Below are 23526 nucleotides of genomic sequence, written 5' to 3' on the forward strand. Positions count from 1 at the left end.
AAAATTAATGTGTTTGGGAATTTTATACAAAGTCAATAATTAAAGTAGTTCTTAATAATACTTGGAATTTTACTAATTTTAGTTCTTGTTATATCGTATGCAATTTTGTTCTACAAGGCTCCAAATAAACACCAAAATACTCTCCCACTTAGTGCTAAAAGAACTGCCATTCCCTGTGTGCACCACAACCTAAAAAAGAGAAACCATGGAATAGGGTAGAAGGAACCAATGTGCAAAACAGGCTGCCCTGTCACATACACAAGGTTTCACAGGAAACACAAGCAAATTATTTACTTGCAACATTAACATTCTAAGGATACTGCTCCTGGCTCCACTCCCTTTTAAAATTCAGATGTCAGAATTAACACAAGTACCACCATCAATATTGTTCCATCTCAAAAAACCTGGGAGAAATAGTTTTCAGATCATATATGGTCTCCCTTTGCTGCCAAATCTTGTTCACCCTCCTCTATTTAGCTGAGTACAGCTCTGAAAACCCAACCCAGTGACCCCTTCCTGCCCCACCCCCAACTTCTTACCTTCTGCTTTGGACCTTGTCATACATCAGTTTATCTTTCAACATACAATAATGGCATCTTATGAGCAACTTGAGAGGTTCTCTATTTTCATTTCTTCATATCCCCCACAGTTCTGGGTATATATTAAGCTCTTAGTAGTTACCACTAATAGCCAAAATGCTGTTTGGGAAATCAAACATTAGAAATGGATTAAGATCAGTTAATACGTGGCTCAGATAGTAAAGAATCTGTGGGAGACCCAAGTTGGATCCCTGGGTTGGGAAGATCCCCTGGAGAAGGGAATGCTACCCATTTCAGTATTCTTGCCTGGAGAATTCCATGGACAGAGGACCCTGGCAGGCTACAGTCCATGGGGTTGCAAAGAGTTGGACACAACTGAGAAATTAACACTTTCACTTTCTTTTCACTTTTAATCATTTTACTTTCTATTTTAAGTATAATACATATTCATTCTTGAAATACAAAAAATAAATCATAAAGGATTGAAATTACTCAATTCTACTATTCAGAAATACCACTTTCTACATTTTTATACACCTCTTGCCATTATTTAAAACAAAATTTGGAAAAAAAACAGGAAAACAAAATTTGGAAAAAAAAAACAGGAAAACAAAATTTGAATCCTCTACATATAGAATCAAGTGTTTGTTTTCCCATTTAATAAAAGTGTAAAGTTTTCTCCACATCATTAAGTAAATTATGGTATATCTAGATATTTTACAAATATTAAAATGATGTCTTAGAACAGCGCTTCCCGCATTTTCATGAGCATACAAATCACTTGGGATATTGTAAAAATACAGGTTCCTGTTCAGTAGGTCTGAGATGGGTTCCAAGAGTCTGCATTCCTAACAACCTCCCAGAAGATGCTGATCCTGCTAATCTGTGGACCACATTCTGAGTAGCAAGGGCTTAGAAGATATATATTCCATTAATGAGGAACGCTTAAGTACTTCCCGGTGTTAGGCTATATGCAGTAAAATATGAAATCAATGGAGTGGTAAGAATCCTTACATACAGTGTGGGAATAATACAAATATTTATCATGTGTATACTAAGGGTGCGTAAGTCACAAAGACAATTAAAAATCTAACTCCTAGTCAATGTCAATAGGTATCAATGGTTTCAAGACAATAGAGCATTCCATGGTGGTGGAAAGCCCGTCACTGGTTTCCAGGGAACAAAAGGAAAGGCAAAAAGGGAGGAAACTTTCGGGGATGGTGGCTGTTCACTACCTTGATTGTGGTGGCATTTTCATGGATATTTTATATATATGTGAAATCTGTTAAAACAACAGATTGGGCACTTTAAATATATGCAGTTTGCTGTTTGTCAATTATACTTCCATAAAGCTATTTTTTAAAGTACAGGGGGAAAAGTCACAAAATGCATTCCAGAAAGATTGTATTAATTTACATTCTACCAGCAGCATACGCAAGTGCCTGCCTCATTACCTGTCACCACTATGATTCTTAAAAGGAAAAAAACACACGGTGCTAATTTAGAAAGGCAAAACCTCTCATTTGTTTGAATGTGTATGTCTCTGATTACGAACAGACTGAAATTTTTTGATGTTGATCAGCTCCTCACTCGTTTTTCTTTTGTAATGTGTATCTTATCAAACTATAGGAGCTCTTTACTTAGATATGTGTCATAAACATATCACCTTTATTTTTCTCTTGACTAGATGTTTACATTTGTGTGATGCAACACAAATGGACATATTAAAAAAGTTTAAGAATCAAAAAATAAAAACAAAAGCCAATCCTAACACTGCTCAAAACACAACCAAAAAAAAGGTCAGGACTCAAAATTAAACATTAAAAAAAAAATCAGTCTTTTACATCTATTTACATCTTTTACATCTATTACAGCCTTCCTTCACAAGGTGGCTGACTTATTAGCATAAGGCTGCATCAGAAGCAAGCCATATACATAAATGTATCCAACTTTATATCTTTCATATTCACTCTTTCAGTTGGTTAATAAAGTAGATTACTTTATCCTCTTTAGAGTTTGGAACTAAAATATTAACATATTTTGTGATTTAATCAGGAAGAGTCAGGATTTAGATTTATAAACTCCCATCTTTTATTTATTGATCCTAATTGTGTGAGAAATGGGCCCATGAAATCAGATGAGTTAAGTGGTTTTCATTTTCAATCAACTGAATAAATACCAGAAAAGGAAAATATTTATATATTTTCCTGGAGTGGAGAGTAAATCTTAATCCTGAGAAGACGTATGTACTATTAAATTATTTTCCTTCCCTCTATACCTTCAGTCTCACAAGATTTTTTTTAGACTATACAGCAAAGAAGAATGCTAATACCAGTAATACCAGTGAAAGAGCAATGCTGGTTCCTCCAAAGAATCGATAAATTTGTCCAATCCTTTGAAAATGAGTCATAATTAGCCATTAGAAAAAACTTACATATGTATTTACTATTTAAAGAATGAAAATGTTAGTTCCCTAATAAGAGTATTTTCAACTCTTGTTCTGAAGCTTATAAGATTAAATCACTTGGTCAAGTACATAAAACTAGACGATGTCCAATCTGGAATAAAAGTCCAGATTTCCTGATACACAAGCTGCAGAGCAGCAGAAAAGGAAATAACGTGGAAATCAATGATGTGGCTGAAACTCCAGAAAAATCAAATTCTTGAACCTTTACTTCCTCATCCATAAAATGAGGGAGGTGGATTAAATGATTGATGTGTTTCCTTTCAGCTCTAACCTTTTCTAAATGCAGGGAGGATAAGCTGCTAAAACCTGTGACAGATGCAGTCATATTGCTAGAGGCTTTTTATTGCCAACTTGGGGTTTCTCAACTACTTTTCTTGTAAGTCCATATGAGCTCAGGTTCAAATTCCAGCCCTATCCTATTTATATAGCCTTTATAAATAATTTATCCTCTTATTAGATAAGAGGAAATAAGGGTCCCAAGGAAATGGCAACCCACTCCAGTACTATTGCCTGGAAAATCCCATGGACGGAGGAGCCTGGTAGGCTACACTCCATGGGGTCGCAAAGAGTCGGACACAACTGAGCGACTTCACACGTCAAGCAGTTAATGGAGAAATATACCCAAATACTTAGCAGTGCCCGGCAGAGAGTAAGATGTTCAGTAATTGCACGTCTGTGTATTTGGAGTATCTCAGTCCATCCCAGCTGACATTAACAGAATGCCATAGACTAAGTAGCTTATAAACAACAGAAATGTATTTCTCACAAATAACTGTGGGAGAGGTTTGGAAGTCCAAGATCAAGGCTTTGGCAGATTCTGTGTCTGGTGAGGGCCCCTTTCCTGGTTCACAGATGGTCATCTTCTCACTGACTTCACAAGGAAAAGTGATAGGGAGCTCTCTGAGGTCTCTTTCAGAAGAGAACTAATTCAATTCATGAGACCTCCACCCTCATGATCTAGCCATCTCCCAAAGCTCTACCTCCAAATACTATCACACTGGGGGTTAGGTTTCAATAAATGAATTTCAGGGATGGTGAGAGGGTGGGGCCTCACCACACACTCACCTCACATTCAGGCTTTTGCATGGGGGTAAAATAATACCAACATACACATGGTAAAACCTGCTATATCAAGCAAGTCAAACCTGCTATACCAGCAAGTCAAATATTAGACAGACAGGCATACGACAAACGTGAACAAGTATTTCCACAAAAGAATTACACACATAACTGAAAAATAGCCCCCAAGTCTGGCTCACAAGAGTTCAGCTATATATATTTAGTTAAAAAGACTTTGTGAAATGGTGAACGCAGTGGGGAAGAGGGAGAAAGGAATGACCTCAAAAAAGAGGCAACCCACAGCCTATCAGTCTTAAGGAATTTGGACTCCTTGCCATCTCTGTGTTATCTCATCTCTGTTTCTCTTAGGTTGGTCCACAAACTACTTTCACCTAGAATGCTTGTTACAACTGCAGATGCCCGATACTCACTCATTTTTAACATGCCACCTCCTTAATTTGTATACATTTTTAACTTGAGAACCTAGTCCAATCGCTTTGTGGTCAGTGCTTGAAAATGCTGTCCACAACTAAGTCCTAAAATAGCTTAGACTCCAAGCTGAGGACTGCCCACACCAAACTACCTGCAACCCATCACAGCCAAGAAATCAGTTTCTAATGCATCAAATGAGATGCAAATGCATCTATGAGAATGCAAATGCATCAGATGAGTTTCAAATGCATCTAATGAGAAACAGTAAAATCTACAGCTCATGAATCTGTAGGGTATCTGCATACTGGAAAGAATAGGTACTACTGCAAAGATGACCCTTCTGGAATTTTCTCAGCATATTCTAAAGTGCCAGTAACAACATTTCTTTCATTCTTAACACTAATTTTAACAGTGAACTGAAATAACACTTCGTATTATGGTGAGCAGTCACGTAAATTACATCAACAACTGAATTACAGTCTTTATTAAAGTTATTTTTACAAATTCAGGTCTCAAAACATTAAAAGGTTGCTTTTTACTTTAACATGTGCTTTGCAAATGTGTATCAGCAGCAGACAGTGCTTTGGGTGAATAGATTTTAGTCTTCAAAAACGTGACTGCATCCTTCATCTGTAGTTTTTCCACCTCCCAATTATTGACCTTACCAAAGAAAGAGGAAAATAATCAGTTTGCAAGAAGATGATGACATATAAAATAAAAGCTAGTTTTGACACCCAAGGATATTAAAATAACATCAAGCCAACCACTTACAATTTATGCACATTTTAAAAAGTTTAGTTATGACTATATATACTAGGGTTGAAGAAAGCTCTCACAGTGAAAATTACAAAAAACTTTAAAGGTCCTCTAAAGGGTGCAAACATTTCTTTTTTGGGATAATCTTCCTTAGAATATACACAATAGCCAAAATGAAAAAAAAAAAGTGTTACAGATTAGCTTATTAGAGAAATGGGCCATCTTAACCTTGATGATCCAGTTTTAGATACTAAAGTATCATAATGAAGATTCAAATGTTTACATTTCACATTATATGCAGGACCAAATGACTAGCATTTAGATTGATCCTAACATTAATATAAATTTATTTGTATGGTCCTCACTCCATACAGATACCTTGAGGCTGCTCAAGTTGTAGTGTTCAGAATCATATGAAGCACAAAGAGGGAAGAACTATCCGCTTACAACCCTCCAGCATTTTCTAGTGAGAAATATCCTTAATGGCCTCACACTGACCCATGAAAACAAAGCTTTAATCAACATCTTTTCTTCTCCTATTTAAGATAACCTAGAAACTGAATATGGCTTCATGTTCTTAAAAAGGAAAACATATTATTTACATTTTTCCACTTAACAAAAAAGATTAAATTATCAAACCCCTAGTAATCAACTGAGCAGGAGCCAAATCATGTACCAGAAATGTTCTTTTTCAAAGAAAACAATAAGCAAAACACTTATTCCAATACTGCTGGCAGTTCCTCTAGTCCTAGTAACCAACTACAACCATAACATTCCTGGCAAAATGAGCATCAGTAATTGAAGATGATTTCATTTGCAGTTTTTCTTACCACGATTACATGAAAACCCATTATTTTCAAATGCCGCATTTTCATAGCAAGGTATCCTTTGGGGTGGGTTGAATCCAAACAGTAGGCAGATTTAGGAACACAGAGTACAGCTACTCTGAAAACACAAATACAAACTAGTTACTAATGAGGTGACTCTGTACATCCTTGCCTGTATGCTTGTTCTTTGGAGATTTTAAAGCTGAGCCGCCACTGACCACATTCCTCACCGTTCCCTCCTGTGCTAGCCCTTCACTTCCTTATGACCTGGCTGTGCAGACATTCCAGTAAGTGAAGGCCACTTAGGAACCAAAAGCTTATAAAGATGTTTTATACAAACAGTATCTCTTAACCATCTTTAAGAAGGGCTACATTCTTCATGAGGAAAATTTTCAGATATGAAAGCACCCATTTTAGGGCTTTCTTATACAGAGGTAACTGCTGATCTAAATATAATTATTTATGCCACTACAAGTACTGGTGTAGATAACACTAAATGGAAAATGCTCTGTTTGTACATATTGTCTCCCCAAGAGACAAGCATTTAAAAACCAGGATGGGGAGACCAAAAACAAAGAAGAGATAGACAAGACTGTTGAAAAGATAATATCTGTATGTGTAAAAAACACTGAAGGTGAAATTTTTTTTCATTGTTCACAGCCTTTTAGAAAGATTAAGTTCATTGGGGGAAAAAGACATTTGTATCCTTACTGTCTCCTGTGATACTACTCTGACTGTTATCTGAGATAAAGAGAAAGAAATTTTATATCTTTAAAGGAACACTGATTTCTCATTTCTTCTCAGTACTTTAGGCTGAGAGCTATTACATTATATTATTATGCCAGAACAGCTGAATTCCAGAAAAAGAAAAATGATCTTTCAATGAGGCCAGAGAGAAAGGCTTTTCTTAAGGGGAGGTAGGCACTACGTATAGGGAAGACAGTGGCTGAAAAGATGGCCAAGGGGCAATCTGGACGGATTTGGAAAGGAGCAAAAGCTACAGAGCTGCATGTGAGTGGGAAGCGATGGGCAGATAAAAGAGTCTGAATCCCTACAGACTTTTTTCTGTACCTCTCTCTATGTATTTATGTCCTACAAAGCAGTAGGGGATGTAAGCCGCCTGGGGCCGGGATCCATGCCTGACTCAGCTGTGTGCGCCCCGCAGGCCCTCGCAGAGCCATTCCACAAAGGCTGATTGAACAGGGGGTGTGGACACAGGGTGTGTGCAACACGACCTGACCCAGCTGCTTACAAGGCAGAACATGCTCCTGGGGAGCAGCATCAACTTATCCCAGAGACGCCTTCTGTACTGTGGGAATCGAGGCAACTACTTCTAACTAACCTCAATATGATGTGATCCATATACAATATACCTTAATTAAAAAACTAAAGTTTTTCTACCTTTTGAAAGGTTTGACCGGTAAAACAAAATATTTATACTGGGTATTTTATTTGGGTAGAAGTCTTAATTCTTTAGGATCACTATTGCATTATCTTGTCAAAAATTCACACTGCGCTGATGGTTTGAATTATGTCAGTGTTGTTTGAGTGCACTGTTTAGCCTTAACTCCTAATATTTAAAAACTGCCTGTTTCATTAAATGGATGGCCAACTCCAACCCACAGTCTTCAACCATAGAGCCTACATGTATACCTAAGTAGTAGACTAATGGATGAAAAGTCCCTAGGTGCATAACAAGCTCCACACAAATAGAAAGTCTCTGTATTGTTACTGCTATTTAATATGAAGTCTTTGGGAATTAAGATTTAAATACAGAGAGCTCAGCAAATGAGTGTGTGTAAACAACCTCTGAATATCTGTAGCAGTCACCACATCCACATCGGAAAATGGAAGCACTTGGCTCCGGTTATTATCCATTCTGATTTCAAAATCTGGAAGAAAAAAAAAAATGGATACTAATTTTTCAAACATTGCTCAGTGACTTTTTTTGTTTGAAAATTACTACTCCTCCTACCAATAATGGCAACGGCAACAGCGAAGCTGTGCTGGGCTCGCTTACATGTGCCGGACACTAGTCTGGGTGTGACCTGTACGGTCTCACCTGCAGGTCACAGGAACCCTGTGAGGTGGGTAGTACCACGACTGCCATCTGACACACAAGGAAAGAGGCTGGCGAGTGCTGAGAGAGGCACTCAGAAGCCGGGGAGTGAACATCCACACCCAGCTAGTCTAGCTCCAGGGCCAGTGCTGCCCCACACAAGCTGCCGCAGTAAACCCCTAACCTTTTGTCAGAAAAAAAAATATAAAGTCAAACAGAAGACACTCATATAAAGTCCCATACCGATAAAATAATTGTGCGGCAACCGTACACTTTGAGAGAAGTGTCCTTCTCCCAGAAGGTCACTCAGCGCTGCGGCAACCTTTGGTTGAGGATATGAGGGTGCGGGGGGCAACCGCGGCAGCGCCAAGTCCAGGTCCTTGTGACGAGGAGCGTCATCGAGCTTTAGACAAGCAGCCACAACATGCAGCCTGTGAGCATTCCTCTCCACGTCACCTAAAAAAAATGTAGTTAAGAAAAATATTAATGCCACATTAAAGAAACTGTATTAATGTACCTATAATTCTGATTATTTGCTTCTTATCAGGAGGGATTTCTCTGTGCCCCCCAAGTTCCCACAGTGTGTAGATCTGTGCCTGTACCTGATAAGGTTTTAAGGTTTTAAATACCTTTCAAGGTGCTTTAGCCTCACTCTTCACTGAACTGATGGGGAAATGCTCAAGAATGTTAAAACGAGCCTCCTGATTAAGGGCAAAGTTGGAACTAGAATTCAAGTCTCCTGGGCTCACGGCTGCTTCCCCTACATTAGACTGCTTGAAATATCAGCACACAGTGTTCCTCTTACACACTTCAACTCTGAAATTTCATTCCACTGTTTTTAAAAGGATTTCAAATAACCCTGTTTCCCAGATATGGGCTTTCCAGGTGGCGCAATGGTAAAGAATCCACCTGCCAATGCAGGAGACCCAAGAGATTTGGGTTCGATCCCTGAGTCAGGAAGATCCCCCAGAGCAGGATATAGCAACCCACTCCAGTATTCTTGCCTGGAGAATCCCATGGACAGAGGAGCCTGGCAGGCTACAGTCCACGGGGTCGCAAAGGAGTCAGACACGATGAAGCAAATGAACATGGGCATAAGCCTGATACTGCTTTCCCCCTTTTTTTTTTAAAGGAAGAAGAATATTTATTTATTTGGCTGTAACAGGTCTCAGTTGCCACGTGTGGGATCTAGTTCCCTGACCAGGTATCTAACCCAGGCCCCCTGCATTGGGGACGTGGAGTCTTAACCACTGAACCACCAGGGAAGTCCCTGCTTTTCTTTTTTTAATAGTAAAAACCAAAAGTAAACAGTTAATTTTGGTTCCAAGAGTAAATAAATTCATTATTTTGGTAACTATTTGGTTTTTAATCTAATGGCTGTGCCCTCATTACAGACCATGAGTGGCAAAGCTTTATAGCTGCAAAAGTTGACTTAACTTGGCTTCAAATGTGACATGTAAAAATTAGAAGTATAAACACCTCTGATAGTGGCATAAAGAGCAACTTGAACATTTAGTCTTTGTATAGGTGCATAAAGTATAAATAAAGAAAAACAATGACGATGTGTTTCTTACTCCTGCCGTCTATGTGCAGGGTCTGTCATTAAAGGAGGCTCCACAGGGACTTCCCTCAAAGCTCAGATTCTTTACCAGAATCCGCCTGCAATGCAGGAGACCCTGGTTTGATTTCTGGGTTGGGAAGATCCACTGGAGAAGGGATAGGCTGCACACTCCAGTATTCTTGGGCTTCCCTGGTAGCTCAGCTGGTAAAGCTGCAATGCGAGAGACCTGGGTTCGATCCCTGGGTCGGGAAGATCCCCTGGAGAAGAGGAAGGCTACCCACTCCAATATTCCATGGACAGAGGAGCCTGGAATTCCATGGACAGAGGAGCCATGTGTCCATGAGGTCACAAAGAGTAGGACACAACTGAGTGACTTTCACTTTACTTACTTTACTTTACAGGTTTGCTGGTTTAAAGCATGGCCCTTTGACTCCACCATCTTTGTTCCTTTCATTAGGAGCACCTGCTCCAGAAGGTTTAGCTGATACCGCTGCAACCAAGCCCCTATTCAGAATCACTGGGGAGCCTGGCAGAACTGTCTTATTTCACTCACACCGCGCACTGACATCCTACCTGACGTCAGCAGATCATCAATGACGTCCTTTTGAAGAAGCTGATTAATGAGGGCCAGGGGAAAATGGTTCATCCAGCAAAATGAACACACTGCATTTAACAGGTTTTCAGAAGATATGTGGTGAAGACTACCAGTCAGAGCACTGGCCATAACTCCTAGGAACCTAGAGGGGCAGAAAGGAAACTTGGCTTCCAAATATGAAGAGAAGACAAGATCATGATAGAGCTAGCAAGGTGTCACAGAACCAACGGCTTTCAGTGGATAAAACCATCAGGCTTGCGTTTGCACTAGGTCTTCACACATCTTTCAGGTCAGCTGACTCTCATAACAGACACATACACTCAATAAATGTTAGCTGCCATGGTATGTCTTACATAGGGCAAATATTTATAGGCTTTAACTCATTTAATTCCCATTCAGACTCTATGAGATAGGTGTCATTATTGTCCTCATAATAAAAATGGGTAAATAGGCTCAGTAAGGTCGAGTAAGTCATCCAAGGGCACACAGCCAGGAAGCAGCAAGGACAGCCCTGAAATCCAAGGGTCCAGAGCCTTTTAACCACTGTGCTAGGCTGTTATCCTTGAGTAACTCTACAAGGCCTGGAATGCCACTACAGGTTTATAACCTATTAAAATTCTGTTGCTATTAATGCTCTGAGCTGAAAGAACCATAAGCCTAATCATACCTAATCAGCTAAGGTTATGTAGGATAACAAAGCAGGTGAGCACAGATGAAGAGAAGGGAGATCAAGGTTAGTTGAGGCCATGGCCCAGTGTGACACTGCTAATAAAGGGCCCAGACGCACTTTGAACCCAGGTCAGTTTGACTCTTAGGACCTAGGTTATATTTCATTATACCAGAAAAAAAAAAGTAGTGCATGCAAAGTACTGTGATAGTGTACAGGGAAGAATGTAGATAGGGTGGCTTTGGGGATAAGGGGAATTTCAGTAAGTAGAAAAGATGGCAAAAGCAAAGACCACTTGTAACTAGGCACAGAAACGGGCGCCCTGACAGTGTGTCCCGTTCACGCTGTGGCAAGTGACCAATGAGGCACAGGCGGGGCCCACAGCAGGCCAGTGTGCCCGGGAGTGAGCCCTGAGGAACAGTCGGGCATAAAGGGAAACGTCTGAGGCCGACTGGGAGAGCCCACGGGGGGAGGGGATGGGTGACGAGAAAGGCTGTGGCAGGTCCTAGAGACACAGTGAGGAAAAGGCGAGACCGATGGGAGTCTGGAGGAGGCAGCCAGAAAGAGCTGACCCGGAGCCCGAGGGGTCATCACCTCTCCCACTCCTTCTGCCGCACTTCATCTTCCGCAACAGCACAATCTGTGTCACTCCCCGCACGTGCTCCGTGTTTCTTTCCCTCCTGACGTGAATATAGAGTCCTCTCTACACCGGATGCTCTTTCCATGGCTAACTCCTAGGCATCCATCTTTTAAGATCTGCTCAGGTACCATCTCCTCTAGGGAGGACGCTTGACATCCACCCTGACCGTCTACTTCACCAGGCTAGCATTCCGGCACATTCCTCCTCTGTCCCTAGGTAACCTGTATAGGTAACCTGTAACTCTGCCACTTCCATGTTCGTGCTATATTTAATTGCCAACTGATGTCCACGTTACCCATTACACAGAATCTTCTGGCAAAACAGGCTTATGTCTTACTCACTTTTGTCTGAAGGACCTGAGCACCTGGTACACGTGTTCTGACTAAATGAACAAACACAATCAGAAGAGGGAGAGGAGAATGTTACTGGAAGAGAAAGAGTCAGGAATAATATTGAGCTAAAAATTCACCACGTTGTAAACGCTGAACATGCACAGCTCTTACATGCTGCTAACTCATACCTCAATAAAGAGGAGCAGGAGACGGCAACCCACTGCAGCACTCTTGCCTGGAGAGTCCCACAGACAGAGGAGCCCACGGGTTGTAAAGGGTCGGGCACGACTGAGCGCCGACACAAGCAAAGTGGTTTAAAAAGACCCACTTGACACGGTACTTGACAAACAGTAAACAAACAAACAGAAAACCACGAATTCGCTGGTTCCAGAATTACTGAAGCTGAGGCCCTGCGGGAGCTCCGGTGACCATACACAGCCTGGAGCCCAGGAGCGCACTAATGACCAGAGATGCAAGAAGGATTATCTGTAGGGTGGCAAGCACAGATCCAAAAGAGAAGAAACCAAAGCACTGGAACCAAAGAGTTGAAATGTTAAATGTTTTCTTCCTGGGGCTTCAAACCCAGGAGAATATTCTAGATTTAACACATTCTCTTTACCAGAGGCCATAACATAAATAAAATGATTAAGGAACAGCGTGTGGATATACAAAGTGCTAAGTCAATAAATTTTCTACAACTCTCCTACCTAATCCATCTCTTCCAGTCAACTCACTTCCCAAATGCTTCGCGTTACTGCTCCTAAAACCTCTGCCATTCCACCCTAGGAGGCCATCTTCCTTCCTCCTTCCTCCATAAAGCATTCATTTGGTACCTATCACATTGCCTTCCTCTCAATATACATGACTGCCTCCTCCTCTATCCTAAGAAGGATAGAGAACACAAACTTCTTTATTTATAGTCCGCAAAATACCAACTTCAGGCAACTGCACATTCATGGACATTCAGGAATTTCTTATTGATTAACCTCAATCTCTTAGCTACTCTTATCACCCCTACCTCTCCAAAGGAGAACTGCTGGGGTGGGAGTGGAGGGCTGGACCGCTGCCCCTCAGTCTCAGCACGGCTGACAGTCTGGCCCGGGTGAGTCTTCGCTGCAGTGCTGTCTTATGCACAGTGGGACGCTGGCAGCACCCCCAGCCTGCACCCACCAGAGGCTGGACAACAACCCTCTCCCCCCACCTCCCCAACCACACAAAAACTAACGTCCCCAGGTATTGCCAAACGTCCCCTAGGAAGCAAAATCACCGCCAGCTGAGAACCAATGAGTCAGATGGAAGCAGAGCAGAGAAGTACCGTATTCGTGACTCCCCCTCAGTATGACCTGTTCCCAGTTGTGTTCTGTCGAATTTCCTAACCTGTGCGTAGTTACTTAGGGTTCCCTTTGTTATTCATCCTCTAGTTCCAACATAACAACTTTACTGGACCAGATTATCTCCTGGGACACCTACAGTCAGGTGAAAAACTCCCTAACTACTTAGTGTTTGTTCTCTGAATTCTACGGCATCCATGGGGCTGTTTCTGGAGTTTTAACTACTACTCAGCTTAACAGTGCTACTTACCCCAGCATTCCTGCCTGCAGAATCCCATGGACAGAGGAGCCTGGTAGGCTGCAATCCATGGGGTCAAAAGAGTCGGACACGACTGAGCGACTAACAGTGTCACACTTTTCACTTTCACATCTTAAGAGTATTTGTCAAGAAGGGGCAGGAGGCACATAGGAGCCAGCTTCATAATAAAACCAAGAGTGGGTAGTAGAGGAAGGCTGAATTTGGGGAGAATCTTTTCAACCTTTATTTTATGTTTATTCTGTGCCAGGCTTTGTGCTCTGTTAGAAACACAGGTACCTGGGTCTGACGCTAGAAAGCTCTGCAGTTGTGGAGAGAGGTTTACTGACAAATAACTGCAGCTATGTGTCAAAGTTCCACCAGAGATTTACATAAGACACGACAAGCACAGGAGCTCTGATGGAGACATAAGGGAAAGCACAGGACACGTATAGGAAGTGAGTCCTTCCGGAACAATGGGGGGTTCAGTGGGCAGCTGCTTTTCTTGGCCCAACATTTCTTTGATCACCAAAGCCAAAGAAACGGGCATGTGACCCAAACTCGGTCAATCAGATTTTCTCTTCTGGAAATCTGGATCTTAAGAAAAAAAAACCACAGGGACAAAAAGCTGATAGAGCCAAGCTGGGCATGCATGCTCAGTTGCTCAGCCATGTCCAACTCTTTGCAACCCCATGAACTGTAGCTCTCCAGGCTCCTCTGTCCATGGGATTCTCCAGGCAAGAATACTAAAGCAGGTGGCCACTTCCTACTCCAGGGGATTTTCCCAACTCAGGAATCAAACCCATGTCTCTTGCGTCTCCTGCATTGGCAGGTGGATTCTTAACCACTGCATAACCTGGGAGCCAAGCCACTTGGTGGCAAAGAAATGGCCTGTGAACCCTGCCACTGAGACCCTCAGAACTGTCACAGTTTATTCCGCCAAGGCCTCTGTGACCTATAATTTATTTTTTTTAATCTAATAATTACTGTGTGCCAGGCACTGCCTTAAGATTCTGACACAGGTTAACTCACTTAATCCTCATAACAACGATTATTAAATTGTCCAGTATGATTAGAAATAAGTCATTATTCATCCCTATTTTAACAAATGAAGAAACTGAGGTACAGGTAAGTAATTTGCCAAAGTTAAGTAGATAACGAATGGCAGAGCTAAGATTCAAACCTAAGCAAGATGTCTCCTGGGTCTGCACTTTTAATCACTCTTCTAACAAATGACATGTTATATACGTTTCTGGTTTTTAACGAACACTTAACTGATCTAGAGAATAAGGAAAGATGTTCTGGGTGGAAAGAAGAGGTCTGAAAGAGCCTGGGGTGTCCAAGGAATTGCTGTGTTTATTAGTAGAAATGTATGATTGGAGTTAAAATGAAAAGAACAGAAAGCGGTAGTTTGGGACCAGATAAAGAGCTAGGGTCAAATGAACTATAAACCAGGGTGCTAAGGGAATAAGTTGGGCAAAAGTTTGAAACAAAGTCTCCTACACTGAATTATCAAATACACTGCAAAGAACACCACCAAAAAAGCAAAAGCAAAGCACGTATCTTTATCAAAGATAAAATTGCTTAACTTCATAAATAAAGAATATTATGTTTTATTTCTGGACATGGATGGGTTTGCTTGTAAGAATTCATTGAGCTTTGTAATCTTTTATATAAATATGATATGTGGCAATACAAAAAATAAAATGGAACAAGTACATACTCGTGGGTCTGGCATTTGTAGAAGTGATTGAGAGAAGAATATACATTAAGAATACAGACAAGGCTTTTCACATTTAAGAAGCCAGATTCATCTGCTGCTTTCTTTATAAACAAGTCCATCAAACCAACAGGTCGAAAGCCAAAGTTTTCAAATAAAATGAGGAGAAAAAGAACCTAAGAAAAAAAAAAGAATTGAGGGAAAACTTCTTAAGAATTACAGTATGTTATCAGCAATCTTTCCAATCTCAAACAGTTTAAATAGCAACAAAATTGTCCTGATTGAAAAATATTCCCTTAAAAGGAATAATTATCTTTTCCTTACAAAATATCAAGTTAATAACCAACCTCTTTTTATAAGCCGAGAAGCAGAGCACACAATGGTTCCCATTTCCAATGTCATTTAAAATAAATCCTTTCCTACATGCTTTTCATACAAAATCTCTGCAAACTACCTTTAAATATAGCTCTTCTGAAGTTTTTCAAAATGACCAAGTCAATTTCAAATTGCTCTCCTTTCCAAACCTAGACGCTTCCTATATTCTAATACATAAAAGATAACTCAAAAATTTCTATGTTCAATATTAAATACTAGAAATGAGAATAGAGCTGAAAAATGATGATTAAAATAAATGTTCCACCTCACCTTTCATTTCCCTCTTTGTCCTTCTTACAATAAGGACTTCTCTTTCCAAAATCAATTTCCATAGTAAACACTATATTCACCTCAACCTCCAAAGTGAACTAAGCCAGTGATCTAACATGGTTACCTCTGCTTCACTATAAAAAGTTTTTACCAGCTGCTTCATTTAGATGTTTTATTATTAACACAGGCCCTGAACTTAAAGGCTCTTACCCTTGAAGAACCAAGCAAACTTTCCATAAATAGAAGACAGTAATGACATTTTATTCTTCAAAAAGCTTAAGCCTGTCACATTAACTATCTTTATTATTCTAAATCTAACAAAGGAAACATAGAAAGGCAGAAATAATCATTAGTATCCAACCAAAGTAACATAATATTTTGAAAAACAGACTTTGGCAATACTATTTTTGTTTCAGATAGAAAGACGATCAAGACGTTGAACAGTGTATTAATAGGTAACACTCAGAAATTGTAAGGAGCTAATTTTTCAAACCAATTTAGCATTGGAATATTTTGGAATCCAAACCACTTTAAAATGATAGAGAAGTATATTCACAAATAAATTAATTAATACACTTCTTGAAAGTTTCTGAGACTTATTCTAAACTATTAACATACTTACTTTTTTCAGCTTCCAGATGTCAAAGGTTGTAGCCACATAATCCGCTATTCCTTTAAAAAGGTCTATATTAATATACTGGAGGTCCCTGCAAGACTGCAATATGTTGATCAATATTTTAAAAGGACACCCATGGATGTTACCTTTAAGAATGAGTTAGAAAAACAGAAATTACCAAATGTTTTGACTGTAAGATTTAAGATACTATATACCCAGCACTTTTCTTTAGAAAAACAGCACTGTATTTTGTAAAAACAAAAAACAATAACTATAGGCAAAAATAAACTTTAGATCTAACCATATCATCAGATATTTTTTCATATAACAGCAAACAAATATAGTTCAGAACAGATCAGATGCTACAGACCATGTAAGAAAAATTCCCCTTACTTGTGACTCTCTTACTGCACTCATTCAGAAGGATAACAGAACGGTGATTCATGGCGGCCAGTACCGCAAACATGTGCTGGCAATTCAAAACAGAAAATTGGTCTAATTCTTTCAAGGCTTTCATCTAAAGAAAAATAAACTTTATCATTTGTGGCAAAATAAATTAAAATCTTGTATTTAAATAAAAAAGGATAAAGTTTGAGCAAAATGACTCAGACATATATAAACGTATGTAAATACATATACACACAAATATTTCTATTATTCCACTTGAGCAAAGTTATACCCAAAAGCACAACAATGTCCTCCTAATGAACTGACTTTAGGAGATGATAGCAAATCACAGGGAAAAAAAATATATATCTTTTTCAAATTTTATACAATAGTGAAAATTCAGAAAGTATTTACCTCCAATTTCCTTTTAAGACCAATCGGAGCATCTTTTCCAATACTTCTCATTACAGTTTGTAATGTGAAGACATGTTTTATTTTCCAAACTTGCTCATCAACTAGCATCCTGTCATTAAACACAACAAATACCACAGTCTTAGGATCTTAAAACCAGAAGAGAAATCTTAAAAGTCTTTTGGTCCAGTTCCTACTTATAGGCAAGGAATATGAAGCCCAAAGAAATGAAATGTCTGCCCACTAGAGTGTAAACAGCTAATGAAAGCTCCAGGACCCGACTGGCATTCTTTTCTCTCACATTATTTTGCTATCTTCGTGCATAAACAAATACCAGGAGATTATATTAAGACATCCCAATGCACAGTCAATGAAAATGGGAATTAAAAATTATTCTCATAAACCTATGACATAAGATTAGGTGCATCAATTTTACAAAAACTCAACCTCCTTTTCAAGCCTGGCTACTGTCACGTGACCTCCACATAGTACCCAAATAACCCTTATGAACTGAGCATGTATCAGTTCTCCCCCAGCCCTTGTCAATATTATGTTTTAAGATAATTTTAATGTTATCCATACTTTTTTTATAGTGAATCCTGAAAGAAGCATTATTTCTAGCTTCACCTGTTCCAAAGTCAGGACTTTAAGTTTAATAAGCTATTAAAGACCAGCTTCCCATATATATCAGTTGGTAAAGAATCTGCCTACAATGCAGGAGACCTGGGTTCGATTCCCAGGTCAGGAAGATCCCCTGGAGAAGGAAATGGCAACCCACTTCAGTATTCTTGCCTGGAGAATCCCATGGACGGAGGAGCTGGCAGGCTACAGTCCATGGGGTCGCAAGAGTCCGACATGACTTAGCAACCAAACCCCCACAGCCACCAACAAAGTCTTTCATGCCCCCACTTAAAAAAAAAAAGAAGTTCAACTTTCATCTTGGTTTCTGATTTGAGATAAGAGAAAAAGAGAAAGCCATTTGAAGAAAGTGTAAGTGAGTTCTCACCGCATTCCTGCCAGAAGAACATCCACATTCTTGCATGGCTCCATTGTGTTTAAGATAGTTGACAAAACTGAAAGACATTTCTCATCACACTCATTGATACGTTCCTATTGAAATGTAATCACAAAAACACTATAGGTAATGAGTTCATAGTAGATGACCTCACCCAAGCAAAACCACTGAATTGATGCTTTCAACTACAGGATGAAGTATCAAACCAATTATTCACAGTCAGTTCACAATAAAAAGCAACTTTGGAAAACCAGAAGTTATAAGTAAGTGAACTTTTCAAATAATTGATACACATTCTTTTTGTATCAACAATTTCTTTACACTTTCAATTACCACTGAAAATGATTTGACATTGATTATATTCCTCCACTTCTGAAATAACTTTCATCAAGCATTATTTTTACCCCTTCTTGAGACTGAAGGCCATCATGGTGATGAGTGCAATAATAAGCTATAGGACAGTTTTCCCACCCCTAATGAATCTGACATTGCTGTGCTTACAATTTCCCTATATTCTTTCCTGAGTACCAAACTGCAACCTCAGTTGTGAACTTTCTAATTCACATCTGCTGTCACATTTTACCACCACTATCTGGATCTCAAGAGTAACCCAGGCTCCCTGGATCCTTCTTTCAAACCCTTTGAATCAGGGTATTAATTTAGTTCCAGAAATGACCTAATTTAGAAAGTGAACAGTAATAGCACAGCTCACCCAGTGCTTGACAATTTAATCACAACTAGTCTATACACCTAACAAGAGTACTTGTAATCACACCTGAAAGATGTATGTTCTTTTGCTAAAATTACATGACCAACAAGCCACAAAGCCTCAAGTCAGAACCAGATGATGATAAGAAATGGATACTGCTGGAAGGAAAAAAAGGTCTCATTCCCACGAGAGGGTTTCCATTATAGCATTCCATCAATATCTCCTGTAAAAGAAAAGACCACCTGGCTGTTTGAAGGGCAAGATTCACTGACAATATAGTTCATACCTAGCTAAAAGGTCTCTGCAACATTCCCACGTTAGTGAGATACAATTATATGTACCGATAATCTGACCCCAAATACCCACTGTTCATATCTCTCCAATGCAGATACTATGATGATGGGAATACCTGTCCAAAATTCATTTAGAGAATCACTGACCAGGTAAAGTGACTTACTACAATTACTTTTAAGTAACTATATAGGGAACAGAGTCTACCAAAAAACACAGATATTCTGCAGTTTAAACAAACACACACAATACAAATTAGTTACTGGTTGAAAACATATGGAAATCACAGTAATGTTAAAGTTAAAAACTCTCAAAGATCTATAAACTCAATCCTTGAATTCTATAGTAAGATAAGATACATGTCAGATTATCCTCAGGAAATTCCTATCTTTAAAAAAAATTATTTAATTATGATCATTGAGTTTCGAAGTCTGAAGAGCCCACTCTTAAGAGGTAAACAATTACTTAAAGGAAATATTCTTTCCCTTGGCCAACCTGGTGTCATTTCAGTGACATCGAAGAGGACACTGACTCCTTTGTCTGAAACCAAAAGTGGTTTCCCCATCCAATTTCATTCTTTTTCCAATATATTTTCCACTCAGAGTGATCTAAATACTAACTAGAGCAGCTTGACCTTTGCTTAAAATACTTCAGTGGATCCCCACTGCCTATACCATAAAGGCAAACTCCTTAGCCAAGCATAAAAGGCTCTGATTCAACCTCTTTTTCTCCCCAACCTCATGCCTTGTCATGACACCAACCCCTCCTCCTTGACAACCACAGGCACAATTTCCTACCAATTCCCTCAAACTCATAACCCCAATAATCTGTACTTCCAGCCACAGTGAACTACTTTCAGCTCCCCAAACTTTTCTCCAGGATTTGAACATAGTCTTCTCTACTTGAAACACCATCTCTTGCACCCAGCCTAGACATCATCTCCTACTGGGCTTGAATTTTAGCTCTACTATGACAAGGTGTTTGTTCATTAAACCAGCAAATATTTATCAAATACCTACAAATGGTGACATTAACAAATATGTGGCCTTGGGCAAGCTATATAACCTCTCTAAGCCTAAATTTCCTAATAAGGAAGAAGAAAGTAACAATAACTACTTTTACAAGCTACATTGAGAATTATATGAGACAATCCTCCTTTCAAACTCTGTACATATCACTGCTTCAAACAGTAATCTTGTATCCTTCTCCCCCCACCCCCACCATCACCTCTTCCCATCATGAAGGCATTCTCCCAAATAGGCTTGAAGCCCCTCGTTACACACTGTGTATATTTTTCTTTCATTGCACTAAAAGCTCTATGTGGCCCTTATTTTGTAATTGTATTCCCAATGATCAATGCTACAATATCATAGTGCCTACAATGTTGTAAATGTATGAATGAATATTGGTTATTTTTGTAATTGGAGGGATTGGGGGCAGGAGAAGGGGACAACAGAGGATGAGATGGCTGGATGGCATCACCGACTCGATGGATGTTTGAGTAAACTCCGGGAGTTGGTGATGGACAGGGAGGCCTGGCATGCTGCAGTTCACGGGGTCGCAAAGAGTTGGACACGACTGAGCGACTGAACTGAACTGAACAAAGTATCTGTTATCCCCGCTACAAGGGCAGGAATTATGTTTTCCATATCTTTACATCCCTAGTAACAAGTGTAATAATTAATCCACAGTTGACAGCCAATGAACATTTACTGCATGAATAAATTCAGTAGTTGTGACTTTAGCCAAGTTGCTTAACATAACCAAATCTCTTTCTTCATCTGCTAGAATAACACCAACCTCACAGGGCTATTATGAAGATTAAACAGGACAACACAAGTAAAAGGTATAGGTAGTCAATAAATACTAGCTCCCTTCCCTTCCCTTCTCTCCTCCTTTCAACTACACAACCTGTTCTTGTATATTTTGTATCTCTTCCCACTTTAGCTTATTCACTATTACTCAACTCTGGAGAGGAAAAATTGGGCAAGGGTTCATAAACTTCTAAAGCAAAAGGAAGATCTTGCTAACTTAAGGTGTCTAAACCATAGAATATTAGTATCTATGCAGAAACAAACGTAAACTACCATTCCAACGATAAGTTTCATTCAAGGAGGCTATATGTCTACTTCCTATCATTCTTTCAAGATTTGCTAAACCGAGTTTATTTACACCTCCTTTTGATTTTACCTGGACCACCCTCAGCAAAGTCTGTACGAGCAGTGTGTTCTGAGGAATCCCAAGCTTCACTATAGCATGAAGACTAAACAGCAGGTTGTCGAAATACATGATCTTGGCTTCTCTCATAACTTGTTCACACAGCTGGCTAAACGCAGGGTGGTTAAACATCAATTGTTTTTCAAAGCGCTTCTGGTCCTCGGACATCCGTTTGGCAACTGTCCACATGGCTGAGAAATAGTTACTACTAGGAAATGTAGGTGCTTTTGAAAATATGTCTAACACATCACTCAGGGAATTACACTCCTGAGACAGTTTTCTACTGTTGATCAGGGTTGGTTTTCTTCTCTTGGTGAGAACATCTTCATCAGAGGCCTCCTGATGAAAGCTTTTCTTCAGTTCATTATCAGAGGCAAGAAAGTGTTTTGAATCCAAGGACAGTCTTCTAGGACAAAGTAGTTTGTCAACTGTAAAGACTGTTACTGTGCTTATGCCCTTTGTTTGACAGCCATCACCTCCTGATTTAAAAATTAAAGCATCCTGAAAGAGATATCTAACAGATGATTGCATTTTATTATCAAAGGTATTTAAGAGGTTTCTTCGGTTCCAGTTTGAATAAGCAATATTTGGTCTGCAAAAAGCCAAAGGATACAGTCTCACAGTTCTGCCTGTTGGAACTAAAGTACTGAGTTGTCTGAGGTTCCATAAAAAGGAACCTGTTCTGTTATTCATCTTCTAGTTACTGAAATACTTTCAAAAGACTTTAAAGTTATCAAGATGACACACACGTCGCTTCTACGTATGGAAAAAAACTCATGCCTGCCGTCGTTTTCCTGCAGGGGAAGGGGTTATAAGAGAAATAAAAATTAGAGTAAAATTTCTACTTAAAAATATAAAATCCATTTAACAGAGACTAAAGTGGGGACCTAGGGAGACATTAAGATTTACCTTAGAAGGGTACCAAATACGGGCTTCTTCCACTTCTACTGCAATGTGTATACACAGTCTTAAAGGAGCAAGGTTACTTTGGAAGTAGTGTATGCATAAATAAGGCTTAAAAAAAAGAAGAAGAAGTGGATCTCTAACGGGAAAGTTTTCATATAAAGCTTTCTTTGCAGTAAGAGATTTTACAGAGATTTCGGCAATAAAAATTAAGGGGTTAACCTTGATGGATACTTTTCAACCCGAGGATTTGGTATTGGAGAAGACTCTTGAGAGTCCCTTGGACTGCAAGGAGATCCACCCAGTCCATCCTAAAGGAGATCAGTCCTGGGCGTTCATTGGAAGGACTGATGCTGAAGCTCCAATACTTTGGCCACCTCATGCCAAGAGTTGACTCATTGGAAAAGACCCTGATGCTGGGAGGGATTGGGGGCAGGAGAAGGGGACGACAGAGGATGAGATGGCTGGATGGCATCACCGACTCGATGGACATGAGTTTGAGAGAACTCCGGGAATTGGTGATGGACAAGGAGGCCTGGCGTGCTGCGATTCATGGGGTCGCAAAGAGTCGGACACGACTGAGCGACTGAACTGAACTGAAACACGAACTGTTAAAATATGGACTTGGACAAGCAGAACGGTTCAGGGGAGGAAGCCGCAAACTAAAGTGATGCTTGCACGTGATGCCTGAGTTTGGGATAGAGATGCAACCAGTCTCACCAGGTCTCAGAACCGGTGTGATAAGTTCGTGCTTCCGGAGCCGGACCTTTTAGTATGAACCCACCTCCCTCAACTTACTTCCCGGGCAACTTTCTCCGAAAGGCAAGAAGTCTAAAGCGCAGTACAAGCAACTGTTCCGCTTAAGTTCGTCCTCCACTCACCTTAGAGTAGAAGCCTGTGATTGTAGATAGGCGCGGCCATGACAGTTTGCTCGCGAGCTGAGCCTATCGCGAGATTTTACGGATCCTTCATAGGTCAAAAAGGGTGTGTTCGCGGACGGTTGGAAATATTTAGAGTGAAGAAAGCCTAACGAAAACAATGACTACTTTTACTCAACTGCAGGCAACAGGCACAACGGAGACCACAGAGGTTTTAATAGCAATGTATAACTC

The 23526-nt window shown here is 39.8% G+C and overlaps 1 protein-coding gene across 4 annotated transcripts; it reads right to left on the reverse strand.

Moving 5' to 3' along the window:
• Nucleotides 1-1044: 1044 nt before the first annotated feature.
• FASTKD2 (FAST kinase domains 2) lies at nt 1045-23420 on the reverse strand. 4 transcript variants are annotated; one of them, XM_061148914.1, is made up of 12 exons: nt 23296-23420; nt 21485-22305; nt 18286-18389; nt 17283-17391; nt 16875-16950; nt 16488-16627; nt 15224-15396; nt 10274-10437; nt 8383-8595; nt 7888-7972; nt 6084-6198; nt 1045-5157 (listed from the first exon to the last, which is right to left on the reverse strand). In XM_061148914.1, exons 2-12 carry the CDS (start codon nt 22202-22204, stop codon nt 5038-5040), a joined length of 2019 nt encoding a protein of 672 aa, XP_061004897.1. In that variant the 5' UTR covers nt 22205-22305; nt 23296-23420; the 3' UTR covers nt 1045-5037. The 4 variants fall into 4 exon arrangements, with proteins under 4 accessions (XP_061004897.1, XP_061004898.1, XP_061004895.1 ...); XM_061148912.1 differs by having other exon boundaries at nt 1048-5157; nt 16875-16998; XM_061148913.1 differs by having other exon boundaries at nt 1048-5157; nt 16875-16998; nt 23213-23336.
• Between the last annotated feature and the right edge of the window lie 106 nt (nt 23421-23526).

Source organism: Dama dama, chromosome 8 (assembly GCF_033118175.1).
Source record: "Dama dama isolate Ldn47 chromosome 8, ASM3311817v1, whole genome shotgun sequence".
Lineage (NCBI taxonomy): Eukaryota > Metazoa > Chordata > Mammalia > Artiodactyla > Cervidae > Dama > Dama dama.